Source organism: Balaenoptera physalus (assembly GCF_965194825.1).
Source record: "Balaenoptera physalus genome assembly, chromosome: 21".
NCBI classification, from domain to species: domain Eukaryota; kingdom Metazoa; phylum Chordata; class Mammalia; order Artiodactyla; family Balaenopteridae; genus Balaenoptera; species Balaenoptera physalus.
In genome coordinates this window covers 12,540,009-12,553,940 of record NC_138902.1, presented here as the reverse complement: position 1 = coordinate 12,553,940, position 13,932 = coordinate 12,540,009, and the positions used below count along the sequence as shown (strand labels likewise).

The 13,932-nt window shown below is 40.8% G+C and overlaps 1 protein-coding gene across 9 annotated transcripts in view; it reads right to left on the bottom strand.

Moving 5' to 3' along the window:
• Window positions 1-225: 225 nt before the first annotated feature.
• Window positions 226-13,932, bottom strand: part of ASH2L (ASH2 like, histone lysine methyltransferase complex subunit) — a 41,556-nt gene continuing 27,849 nt past the window's right edge. For all 9 annotated transcript variants that reach the window (XM_082444341.1, XM_082444340.1, XM_082444346.1 and 6 more), the window contains 7 exons: window positions 13,281-13,498; window positions 7,008-7,175; window positions 6,517-6,710; window positions 3,275-3,367; window positions 1,844-1,942; window positions 1,057-1,116; window positions 226-960 (listed from right to left, as the gene is read on the bottom strand). In XM_082444341.1, the coding sequence (XP_082300467.1) occupies window positions 853-960; window positions 1,057-1,116; window positions 1,844-1,942; window positions 3,275-3,367; window positions 6,517-6,710; window positions 7,008-7,175; window positions 13,281-13,498 (940 nt within the window). In that variant the 3' untranslated portion in view covers window positions 226-852. The remainder of the gene's footprint in view (window positions 961-1,056; window positions 1,117-1,843; window positions 1,943-3,274; window positions 3,368-6,516; window positions 6,711-7,007; window positions 7,176-13,280; window positions 13,499-13,932) is intronic.

Here is a 13,932-nt window from a genome sequence, read left to right as displayed (position 1 = left end):
ACTGGACCCCCAGGGAAGTGCCCCCTGTTCACCTTCTTGAGAGTCGGGTTTCACAGGATAAGAGGGGGTGGTCAAATTGGCTGGAGGGAACGAACAACGGGGGAGGGTGGAGATAGAAACCTGTCTCTCCTCCAAGGCTGGCTCCCCTTCCTCAGAGTGCCTTACTGTTCCGACACTGTCGCCACATGGACCCCAACCTGAAAGGGAAGCAAAGTGCCACACACACTCGAAGACAAGTTTTATTTGGGAAGAGTTTCTAATTGTTAAAGCTGCAAGCAAGTTCCCTTCACAAGTATAGTTCTACAGACCTAGTAGTTTCAGAGATGCCAGTGTTCAAAGGTACACCTCAAAATTAATAACAAAAACACACCCACGGCGAAAGGAAAGAGCTGTTAAACTGGTTTGGAATGTACAGCCATGGATTTCAGCTGTTCTCAGAAACAGGCCCACCACTTCCTTGGGAACCAGGCGGGATGGAAGCAATGCCCGCAGAAGGACATGTCTTTAAACATGTTAGCTACTTGGGCAAGGTTACCCACTCCTTAGAAAACACAGTAAGCAGCAAGTCTCAGCTGGTGGGGTACATGGCACAGGCCCAGTTCATGGGGCACTTATGGGATCCCAGGGTCGGCAGCTGTTGGGAATGGCACACGAAGTAAAAGCCATGATAGAAGGGGGAGTGCTGAAGGGCAGGGAGTCTCTCTCAGACCCACCCGGCCTCTAATTTGCTACAGCAGAGGCCGTGTTCTGCAGTATCTTCGGGAAAACATTTGCCACAGTTAAAAAACAAAAACAAAACCCGCTCATATTATTCCCCAGGAAGTCCGTGTCTGCAAAGAAAAGGGGACTTGGTCAGGGTTCCCACGGGGGACTCCGCCTCCCATCCACTTCTGTTTCCACGTGATACAAGACGTCAGCCAGAGTGTGTTCCACCACAGCGCCCCAGCCCATGTCACTCATCTGCGGGAGGAACAAGGAACAGAGAGGGGAGGTGAGACTGGAGGAAGTGCAGCAAGAAGACTGAGGATGCACGCAGACACGTTCAACGTTACTCACAGGGCGGTACATGAGGTCCTTTGGAGGATACTTGAAGCATGGTCCAAAGTTAATGGAGACCTGGGATAAATTCAATCCAAGCAGACATGAAGAAACAAAAGAAGAAAGTAGTGAACACCTTCACGTGACATGGGAAATTTCTCGCTTTAAATGTAGCTGTGATATTCACGGTATAACTGAAACAAATGATACACATTAATACTGCTAAAAGTGGTCAATACCCTATAATAGCCATCAAGAATTAGGTAAATAAAATAAACTTGTGCTGATTCCTGTTTATAACCTAAAGATTTCCTTATATTACTTCAATGGGGGCTACTGACAGAGTAAGAGGACATGGAAACTTCCAGGCATTGCCTTTTCAAATAGTTTGGTTTTTTTAGCTGGTAGGCTCTAATGATAGTCCCTTCATGCAGGATCATATTTTTTAAAAAATCACTATAAGCAACAGTTACTAATGATGGTAGGTTATCATGACACATAACACCGAATTGATTTATGCGTGTAAATACTTTAGATCCTTTACACTGAACAACAGTGGCCACACAGCACATCCAAAGGAAAGGTATGGGGCTTTACAATAACTGCATGATCTTTATCTGTCCAAGCAGATACTTCTTGGAGGACCCACATGTTTTTGGAACAAGCAGTAACAGGAGGAATACGCTCCCATCCCACTCCTAGGCCTTTCAGATTTCCTTCTAGAATCCCATCTATGGCTCTTTCACCACAGCCGTCCACCTATCTCCCTCAAGTTGTGTTCACAGGATGAACAGGCGATACGTACCGTGCAGCTCTTGTACAGCGAGATGGCCGGAAAGTAAACCCCCTCAAAAATATCTTTGTAAGCCACACCTTGATTGACACCATTTTTATAAAAAATTATCTGAAACAAAAACCACGGTTTTACTTCAGAATTTTAAAAAAGAACAAACTAAAAAAGAACTCCGTTGGAGAACCCTTTATTAGCAGTATGGTGGCAGCACTTGAAGAAATCCTAAGAATAGCATGTAGCTTGTGTAATAGCAATAGCTGACATTTATATAATACCTTAGATTTTTCAGAGCCTATCTACATGCACTATTCCAGCTGGTCCTCAGGGTTTTTTTTTTGTTTTTTTTTTGAGGTGCAATGGTGCTTTTTTTTTTTTTTTTTTTCTTGGTCCTCAGGTTTATTTGCTTTCTGAATTCCTATGCTACTTATATCAAACAGTTCCACCTTCTGTTTTTCATTACATTATATTTATAAAAGGTAACGATCCCCTGGAACCATACCCTTTTGAGCTCATTTATCTGTCCCCTTCCCTTGCCTCAGGTCCTCACTTCCGCATTTCTACTTTGAAAATCTCACAGGATCTTCTGTCAAAGTCTCCAAATCCTCATTTCTTTGTCCTTTCTCTCTCGAAACTATCCTGAATATTCTCTTAACCACTATGGATGGACTTCAGAAAAGGCTCCTTTTTCTGAAGTAACTTTCTCTACCTCTTCTTCCCAGCAAGAGCTATCTTCTGCCTGGCTGTATTTTCTGGCTGTATTATCTCCTTAGCTCAATTAACTGTTTCCCTTTACTACTTTTTCCCTAAAGACAATCGGAATCCTAGTTTATTTCTCCTACATTTGCTTCTATTACTGATGCAGGTGGCTTCACAGCATTTTTATGGAAAAACGTTTCCAGCTCAGAACTTTCTTCCATCCCTTCCCCTTCTATTTTGGGCCCTTGTGGTTGGTCCAGATGCACCAGCCCTTCTTTGATTGTGCTATGACCTTGGGCAAACATGTTCCCAACAACCCTGGAGAAGGGAGGCAGGGAAAGTTCTAGAAGGCACTGAACGAGCCATCACAGCTCCTGTTGCCCCCCGGGTCACGCAGCGAGGCCCTGAATCTCCTATTCCAGTTTCCTCCTTCCGCACTTGCTACCTCCTCTGACAAAGGATTAAGTATCTCTGACTTGCTTCCTCAATTGCCCTCAGACTTTATTTGGCCACTGTTTTATACCCCCTTTTCTCTAAGAATCCAGGTCATCCCTCTCACAGCAGCAGCAGGTAGCCCAAAAGAACAAAACACGGCAGGCAGGAGAGTGCGCTAGCCCTGCTGCTGCTCTGTTAGCAGAAATCCCTTCATCCACCCTGTGGGCCTCAATTCCCTCACTTTCATAATAAGGGGGTTGGACCCAATGTTCAAATTCTTCTAATTCTGACATTTTGATGACCATGACTCACCTCGCTATGGGGAGTCTGCTTTAGGCTCTTCTCTGCTTTATCCACAAAGTCTTTTTCTTCAAAATACAAATAACTCTTGAACTTTATCAAAGCCTTGAAAACCAAGAGAGAAGGAAAGAAAAAAAAAAAAAAAAAGGAAAAATGAAGCATCAGCTACATGATCATGGGGGGGAAAAAAAAAGCCAGATTCACACAAATAGCACTGAGTCCTTGTGTTCTAAACAGAAATTTAAAATCTTTGCAGAGTCAGCTTTGTTAGATTTTGAACAACTATGTGTGTCTTAAGAATTACCAGATGGCACATGCTTGTTAAATATTTTCACAAAAGGCCCTTACTAAGATTTGGGGGGGGCGGTCACTTCGTTCCCTCTTAGTTCCCTACCTGTTTCTCCCACAGGTGGTCTCTGGGTCACTCCTTTCTTACTGGTTCCCAAGACTCTGTTTAACTATTCACTCCCAGGTAAACATATGACATTAATTTTCTTTTTTTAGCTTTTTTTTGTGGCCGCACCACGTGGCTCGTGGGATCTTAGTTCCCTGATCAGGGATTGAACCTGCACCCTCAGTAGTGAAAGCGTGGAGTCCTAGCCACTGGACCGCCAGGGAATTCTCCGACATTCGTTTTCTTAAATTTGAATTTTTTCACACATACATACACTGAGCGTGGTGAAAAAAATTCAAGAGGTATACAAGAACACAAAATGAAGACTCTCTCTCCCACCATGTCCCTCCACACTCAGTTTTCTGTTGCCAAAAGCAATCACTGTTCCAGTGTCCAGGTATCCTTCTAGAAAGTCTTGGCATATATTAATATGTTCAAAATTAAAAGGCATACAAATGGCAGCATACTATCCATTCTGATTTGCATCCTGACTTTTTCATTCAACAATATACACCTGAGGTCATTTTATATCTGTATATATGTAGCTTCTGAACAGATCCACAGTATTCCATTTTATGGACATATTAGTAATTGCTTATTCAAATTAAAAACAAATTTTTATAATGGAAATGAAACAGTAAATAATTTTAAGGATTCCAACAGTATCCTCACGGTAACTGTAGACCTCTGTGCACTGTAGAACCAAGCACTTATGTGGTTGAAGGTTCTAGGTGGTGGCAGGAGTGACGAAAGTCAGCAGTGTGATGCCACCAATACAATGTGCTCTGACTGCTTATTATCAGAACAACCTTGGAGGAGACACCACCCGATTTAAGCACTTACTCTAAAGCTACCATAATCAGGACAGTGTGGCACTGGCAGAAATAAAGGTCAACAAATAGATGAGCGGAACAGAGAGCCCAGGAATAGATCCCCACAGTCATTGGACTGTCACAAAAGGAACCAAAGAAATGAGGAAAGGAGTTTTCAAAAAATGGGGCTAGAATAAGTGGGTATCAACACAGAAAAAAACCCTAAACTTGGGGGCTTCCCTGGTGGCGCAGTGGTTAAGAATCCACCTGCCAATGCAGGGGACACGGGTTCGAGCCCTGGTCCGGGAAGATCCCACATGCCGCGGAGCAACTAAGCCCGTGTGCCACAACTACTGAGCCTGCGGTCTAGAGCCTGCGTGCCACACCTACTGAAGCCCGCACACCTACGGCCCGTGCTCTGCAACAAGAGAAGCCACCACAATAAGAAGCCTGCACACCGCAACGAAGAGTAGCTCCCGCTCACCGCAACTAGAGAAAGCCCACGTGCAGCAACGAAGACCCAACACAGCCAAAAATAAATAAATAAATTTATATTAAAAAAAAAAAAACCTAACCTTGACCTCTACTCCATGTCATTCACAAAAATGAATTCAAGGTGGATCAGAAACCTAGATGTAAGAGCTAAAACCATGTTTTCAAAGAAAACATGGAAGAATACCTTCATGACTTCCCGAGAGCAGGCAAAGATTTATTCACTCATAGAAAGCAATATAATTCTAAAGAAAAATCTGAGATGGACTTCATAAAAATTAAGAACTTCAGTTCATCAGAAGACACCATTAAGAAAATGAATAGAAAAGTCAGAGTAGGAGAAAAATACTTTTTAAAAAGCCATTTCCAACAGAAGACTGTAATCCAGAATATACGAAGAACTCCTACAACTCATTAAGACGAACAACCCAATTTTTTTAAAAAGTCAAAGTATTTGAACAGAAACTTCACAAAAGCAGATGAATGGCCAGTAAGCACATGAAAAAATGTCCAATATCATTAGTCACCAAAGAAATACTAATTTAAACCAAACGAGATACTACTACACACCCACCAAAGTGGCTAGGATTGTTTGATAACAACAAATGCTAGCAAGGATGTAGTGCAACTAAAATACTCATACACTGTTAGTGGGAATGGAGAGTCTGACAATCTCTTATAAAACTAAATGTATAATGATCCAGTAATTCTATTTCTACGCAATGACTAAAAAGAAATAAAAACATGTTGACAAAAAAGGTCTGTACAAGAATATGCATAGCAACTTTATGTATAATAAACCTGAACTTGAAATGGCCCCAGTGTCCGTTAATAGGAATATAGGCAAGCACTGTGGTATTGCACAATGGAAACTACCCTGCAGTAAAAAGGAACAAACCACAGATTCCTGTAACAGCATGGAAGAATCTCAAAAGCATTATGACAAACAATAAAAGCCAGACACAAAAGATCACACACTGCATGGTTCCATTTACATGAGTTCAAGAACAAGCAAAACTAATGGAACAGAATTGTGATGTGGGGAAAAATTCACAACAGTGGTCGCCTCACTGGGGGTAGGAGCTGGCACTGACTAGGATGGAGTCTGAGGGAACTTCCTGAGGTGTAAGATTCAGCGTCTCCACAGGGGTTTGGCTCAACCTCAAAACTCAGTGAACATACACTTAAAATTTGTACATTTCATTTTATATTGTAAATTTTATATCAAAAGAAAAAACTAAACAGAAGTTAATCTCTAGCTAATGATATGCGCCCTTAAGTACTTGGCGGGGGGTTAAAAAAACATGGATGAATGGGTGGGTGGGTGGGTGTGTGGGTTGAGGAATGAATGGATAACATGTTAATGGCAGAATCTAGGTGATGGGTATCTGGACACTGACTTTTAAATTCTTTCAATTTTGTTATGTCTTAAAATTTTCAAAATGAGATGTTGGGAAAGATGTAAATGGATAAGCATCACTAAGAGAACACACAGTTGAAGGCATCAGCTGCCACGGGTCTTCAAACCCAGGAATCTCTCAGGAGGACAGACTCACCTTATCTTTATAGGTATCGGGCAGTGACTTGGCTGTCTCCGTGTCTTCAGGAAGACTGATATAAAACCCCAGGACATCTCCCTGTCCATAGCCAGAAGAGTAGTGCTTGCCAATGGACTGGTGGAATTTGGTCCCCTTTTTGCTCCGCCAAGAATAGCTAAATTTATCATAACCTAAGGGAGCTTGAAGGTTACCTGTCCCAATAAAAAGATACACAGGAAGTCAGAACTGCAAGTCAACTCTGGTTTGCTAAAGGAAAATATTCTACTCCTTTTTTATTTTTACTTTTTTGCCAGTTTTGTAAAATGGCTAACAAACTATTTCTCACAAGCCATGAATTATAAAAATATTCCTAGGAACTGCAAACCACCTAAACCCTCAGGAACTGAATTTTATGACCACAATCCAATAAGCCTACAAGTCGTGAAGCTCAGCCAGATGGTCTATACCTCTCCACCTGTTGCCACGTCCGTATCATAGCCCCAGCTTACCTAACGGCTGGGACCAGCCCAGCCTGGCAGCGGTGTCTGGCGGCATCTCATCCACCGTGATTTCAAAGTACCAGGCACCTTTCCGAACCCCATGAGAAGCCCGAACCATAGAGTAGCCCTTCTCTCCGACCACAGTCAGCCGGTCATCGGAGATCTTTAACTGGGGAGCTGCAGTGATGGAGATTAAAACAAAGGCCTGCAACTTATCTGAAATACTTGGAGACAACTGCCACAAACTCTTACCCTCCAGTAAAACGAAATAAAAAATCAGAAATATCAAGTCAGGAATTTGAAATATTAGTTCAGGAGTTTAAAAGTCTCCAGATATAGATGAAGGAGGAGAAAGAAAGAAAAAGGAAGAAAGCTGTCAAGTAAGCAGTTTGTATTAAATGGATTATTTAAGATGGCAGGTTAAAACTAATTATACTTGTCTAGTCCCTAAAATATAACAAACCAGTTGTAATGTGTTTGGATCCTGATGTGAATAAACCACCCTTTAGAAGACTTCTTATTTGAAACGATTTCAAACTTTCAAAAATAGTGGAGTCCTCACATGTCCTTCACTCGGCTTGCCAAGTGTTAACACCATCTGTGACCATCACACAAGGATCAAAACCAGAAAATTGACATTGACACAATACTGTTACATTCATCTATAGGTCACCTTCGAGTTAAACCAATTATCCAAATTAACATCCTTTTTTTGTTCCAGGATCTAATCCAAGATCCCCCATTTCATCTAGTTGTCGTGCCTCCTCAGGTCTTTCATGACCCTGACGTTCTGAAGGGTACTGGTCACTCGGTTTGTAGAACTGTCCCTCACACAGGTCTGTCCGATGCTCCCTCCTGTCTGGGTCCGGGTCATGCCTCTGCCGGGACACCACTGCAGTACTGCCAGGCCTCTCAGTACGTCAGGTCAGGAAGCACACGCTGTCCAAATGGTGATGTTCAACTCTGATCACTTGGTTAAGGTGGTGCCTTCCAGGTTTCTCCACTATAAAATTACTATTTCCCCTTTGTAATTAATAAGTATTTTGTGGGAAGATAAAAAGATATTTGAGACAATCAAGGAAATCTGATTTGGACTGAATTCAGATGATAGCAAGGAATTATATGTTTTGCTAAGTGTGATAAGAGCTTGTGGCTATAAAAGCAAACTCCATACTTTTTAGAGATACATATTTTTAAGAGTACATAGGGTGAGACTTCTTAAAAATTAAAAAAAAAAGAGACAGTGAAACAAAGGAGCAGATAAAACAAATACGGCAAAACCTTGATAACTGTTAAATCTGGATGAAAACTATATGGAGCTTCACTGTATTCACCTCTCGACCTTTGCGTATAGTTTGAATCTTACTTTACTAAGAAACCATTATGTAACATAAGGGGACAATCTAAACCAACTGGAAGGGACACTGTGACTTGGATGTAGTATGTGAGATTATTTCTGTGATATTCCTGTTGAAGATGCAGAACTTGGATCATGAGGAACGAGAGGAAACCAAACTGAGGGATATTCTGTAAAATAACCGCCTTCTAACTTTCAAAAGCGTCAAGGTCAAAGTCTAGGAAAGATGGAGAAGCTGTTCCAGACTGAAGACTTAAGAGTCACGACAACTAAATGCAGCAAATGATTCTCAACTGGACCCTTCTGCTATAATGGACATTCTGGATCAATTGGGGAAACCTGGATAGAACATGAGCATTGGATGGTAGTAATCAGATGCTAATTTCCTGATTTTGATTGTTGTGTCAGTTCTGTAAGATGTGAAAGTTTAAAAAAATATCCACTAGTTCTTTCATATTCTTCCCTTCAAGAGGTGGAGCCTAATTTCCCTCCACTTGAGTGTGGGCTGAATTTAGTGACTAATTTCTTGTAACAAATATAATGAAGTTGAAGTGACTGTCCCACTTCAAGATAGGTCCAACTCTTTACAGCTCTCTTGGAGAACTTGCTCTAGGAGAAGTTAGCTTCCATGGATGAGGACAAATTAGCAGTCTATGGAGAGGCCTACATAGTGAGGACCTGAGGGTGTTCCGTCAAAGCCACGTGACTGAGCCATCTTGGAAACAGACCGCCATCCCCAGCTAAGAGCTTGACTGCAACTTCCTGAGTTTTCCTGAGCCAGACCACACAGCTAAGTTGCTCCCAGATTCCCAACGCTCAGAAACTATGGGATGATAAACACTGGTAGTTTTAGAATGCTAAGCTTTATGGTAATTCATTATGCAGCACTAGGTAACACAAAGAGAATGTCCTTGTTTGTAAGAAATACACAACAAAGTTCTCAAAGGTGAGACAGCATCATGGCAACTGACTCTCAAGTAGTTCAGGAAAAAAAAAAAGTTTAGTACTGTTCTTACAACTTTTTTTTTTTAAATAAATCTGAGACTATTTCAAAATAAAAAGTTTAAAAGATACAATATAGATTTATTGTTAACTTTTAAAAGGCTCAGCATAAACAGCAGGCAGCCACTGCTATCCTACGTATTAAGTTCTAACATGTTACTGCTAAATAAGGGCCAGTGTTCTCCCATTTTTTCCCCTCCAGAATTATAGTTATTATGTAGAGCGAAACACGACAAGGCTCACTTCTTAAACCCTGAAGTCACTTATTTGGCCCTTCCCTACTATCAAAGTATGCCTGTCACTCACAGGAGTCAAACCGATCCACGTACCATGGTCATGAAACTGAGGGATTACGTCCAAGTGACTTCACTCGACTCCTTCACTTCTGAATGACTAGCATCAGTACAAGTGTTACAGCTTTTAGCATCAATTCAAGAAATAATGAATGGGCTTCCCAATGGAATAACTATATGGACATGTTTAGATTCAACTCAAAGAAACAACTGAAAGAGGCATATTTTTAACAACTGTGGAAATGTGAATATGGACTGAGTATGGAATAATTAAGAAATTATTATTCACCTCTATCGGGTAAGATAACGGCTCAGTGGTTATGTTTCTTAAAATCCTCGTTGGAGATAAATACTGAGATATCTATGGGTGAAATAATAGGCTATCTGGATTTGCATTAATACTTCAGAAAAACAGCAAAGAAATCCATGAGGTACACTTGTCTAAAAGTAGTTTATTTAAATTCACTTTCACATTCTAATGGATAATGAATGCTATTCTCTGAATAACTGAATAAATTATGCCATTAAAAGAACTATTATACATTAAAAAGAGTTTTGCATGACAAAAAAGTCATAAACAAAGTTAAAAGACAACTGAAAAACTGGGAGAAAATGTTTACAACATATTCCACAAACAAAGGGCTAACTAACATCCCTAGCACATAAAGGGACAAAAGACCAAAATACCAACAGAAAAATGGGAACTAAAAAAACACAAACATAATTCACAAGGTAATGACTTTTAAACATGAAAGAAAATGTTCAAACTCAAAGAAACACAAATTAAAACACTGAGATTCCATTTCTCACCTCCCAGGCTGGCCAAAATTAAAATCTAGGACAACACCTTCTGTTTGTGAGGTTATGGGGAAACAAACATTCTCTACATTGCTGATGGGAATGCAAACCGGCACAGCCATGTGAAGGGGAATTTGGCAATATTTAACAAAACTAGGTATATACTTACTTACCGTTTGGTCCAGCAATTCCGCTTCTAGAATTCAACCATGAACGTATACCACCAAAAATATAAAAACACACAAGCCCATGGTTATTCACTGCCTCTTGATGAATCCAAAATCCTGGAAACAATCTAAGTGCCCATATTCAGAGTGGTTGAATAAACCATGTACATCCACATAATGCCATATCATAAAGTTAAAAAAAGAAAAAAATGAGGACGAGCTCTTTGAACTGGCATGGAGTAACGGCATGAAGCAAAATGCAAGACTATCTACAGTATGCTGCCCTTCATGTATGAAAAAAGGAGATAAAAGGAAATACACACGTGTGTGCTCACCTGTGCAGAAGAAATAAAGGATGAACTAGAAACTAGAGAGACTGGTCATGTAGAGGGTGGGTGGGAAAGTGGGAGAAAAAGAGGAAATGAGAGTGGGGCAGCAGGGGTGAGGAGGGATGACTCTGGGCAAACCTTTGTGAACAACGGTAGCTCTAGAACTACAGTAATGTTGCACATACCCTTCACACTCCCCTGACACAGACGCACATGCCCCCAAGATGTGGGAGAACCCCAAATGGCATACCAACACTAACAACTGAGCCTACCGTACCACAAATGAAAACCATAAGCACACTGAAGGAGGTGGGGAAGGAAAGAACTAATCTAAGTTAGCAGTATCCTGATGGGATATGCAAGGCTAAGACAGAAAGAGCTGTACGTAAATGCTGTAATCTAGTTAGGGAATGTTTCCTACAGTGGTTTGCAATTCTCAAACCACCTTATGTGCATATTAGACATGAACGAGTAAGAAAATGTATTGGAGGCAATTAGAGTCAGGTCTCCTACTGTTCAAGAAAGAAGTTACAAATATGGAAAGGTGGAAGGCTGGAACAACCTTGTGGTGTTTGATTAAAATCCAAGGTAGCACAGTAAACTCAGTATAGGCATGTATATATGTGTCGGTCAGGATACGGACATACATTTCCCACCTCGGTCCACTGCGGAAGCCTAGAAGCAACACCCTGTAACAGTAAGCACACCAAACGCTCACATCTTCATTTCTAAACACCATTCTCCAATCAAAGGAACCCGGGTTCCTTGGAGAAGGAGCCGATACTTGGCCTGGAGCACGGAAAATATGAGATGAACCAAAAACATCTTGTGACGCCAGCAAGTAAGGAAAAAAAAATGATGGCGCTTATCGAAAGGACACAAGATTCCATTCGCAACAATGTAGGTGGACCTGGAGGGTATTATGCTCAGCGAACTAAATCAGACAGAGAAGGACAAATACTCTGTTATCATTTATATGTGGAATCTAAAAAACCAAATGAATGTACATGACAAAACAGAAAGAGACTGACGTATATAGAGAACAGACTAGTGGTTACCAGGAGGAGAGGGAAGGGAGGAGGGGCGAGATAGGGTTAGGGGATCAAGAGGTACAAACCACTATGCATAAAACAAATACCCTATAAAAAATAAATAAAGCAACTATACCCCAATTAAAAAAAAATGATGCTTTAAGGATATATTGTACAGCATCAGGAAATATAGCCATTATTTTATAATAACTTTAAATGGAGTATAATCTACAAAAATATTGAATCACTATGTTGTACACCTGAAAGTAATACAATATTGTAAGTCAATTATACTTCAATTAAAAAAAAAAAAAAAAAGGAAAACACAGGAACCAACCTAAAGAAGCTCCTAATGGCCAAAGCTGGAGTAATTTGAGCAACAAAATAAAATAAATATCTGTTAAATGCACACTGATAAAAATAATCAATTAAATAATAAAGAAAGGAAGGAATAAATAGCAAATGATCAGGCAAATACCACATTAACAACTGTTGCCAACAAGATCCACTGATGGATGTTAAAATTAGTGGGCAAAACTTTACAGAGAAACGGGATACTTGCATAGCCTCGCAGTATCTTTCCCTAAGATATTTATGAACTATAAAGGGAAAGACAGTAGAGACAGACAGCAGAAACCACCTTAACGCAACCAATAATAAGACAACACAACCAATAATAAGACACATCGACATCACCAGCTCATGAGGTGATGCAGTGGGAAGGATTCATGTCTGCGGTGTTCTTCCAAAAGTGCAACACCTCAGTCTCATCATGAAAAAAAGTCAGACAGACCCTCACTGAGGAACAGTCAACAAAGTAACTGATTAATACTGCAACAGACTAAGGAGAAATAACTAAATGCAATGTGAGATCCTAGAAAAGAGGCACTAGAGGAAAAATTGGTGAAATTTAAATAAAGTCTTTAGTTTCATTCATAGCATTTACCGATGTTAATCTCCTGGTTTTGATAACTGTACTATGGTTATGTAAGATCTTATTATTAGGGGAGGCTTGATGAGGGATATATAGAAATTCTATTATTTTTGCAACTGTACTGTAAGTTTAAAATTAGTTCAAAATAGAAAGTTAAAAAAAACCCCACACACCATATATAATTGGCTAGAGCTTATAAGAAGAGAAAAGGAAGAAATTATTTCTTGCACATCCTGGCTGGGTCTAGCCAGAGATGGGGGTGAGGGAGCGGTAGCAGACTGACGTGTCCGTCGAATTCTAGACGGGACACAGCTGACGACAGAAGTTCAAAGTAACACTGGGTCCAACACGATCATTAATAGCTTACCTACCTCGATCATGTAGGGCTAACAAAACCCGTTCATACAAGCAGGCTCTGTAGAGGTCTCCAGGAATCGGTTTTCCTGCCCAGCAGTCGAGTTCAAGCTTCTCAGGGTCAGGGGCGTGGGGATCGGGCTCAGCTAGAATATACCGATAGCCATCTTTGTTAAATGGGTGTTCCAAGGGGTAGCCGTGAGGGGGAAGGCGCTGAGCAGAAAACAAAGGGTCACTGCAGAAAGGAAAAAATAAAATCAAGAAACTAAAACCCCCTCTAGCTCCAGTGCCTTCACTTCCGTAAAAAAGGCCTCTGATTTATTAGAGTTCAGCTGGAACACATGCAACTTCAAATGCTTTTCATTATTCAAATAGACCATCCTGCCCTCTGCTGGCAAAACGGGGAAATGAAAATTACTTTAATCTGTATGGGTATCTATGAAACTGAGCCAGTAGATCACAGGGGAGAAAGGGTACAGAGGAACAAGGGCAGTTGCCTTTAGTATATTTATTACTATAACTAATGAACAGAAACTCAAGAGATATGAGCACTTACTACCTGTTTCCAGGCTGAATAAGAACTGACCCGGATTTCGCCACCTCAGTATTGAACAAAGTGAAGGGAACAGCCATGAGAGGGGAGAGGCAGAAAGTTTACGTAAAAGGGCT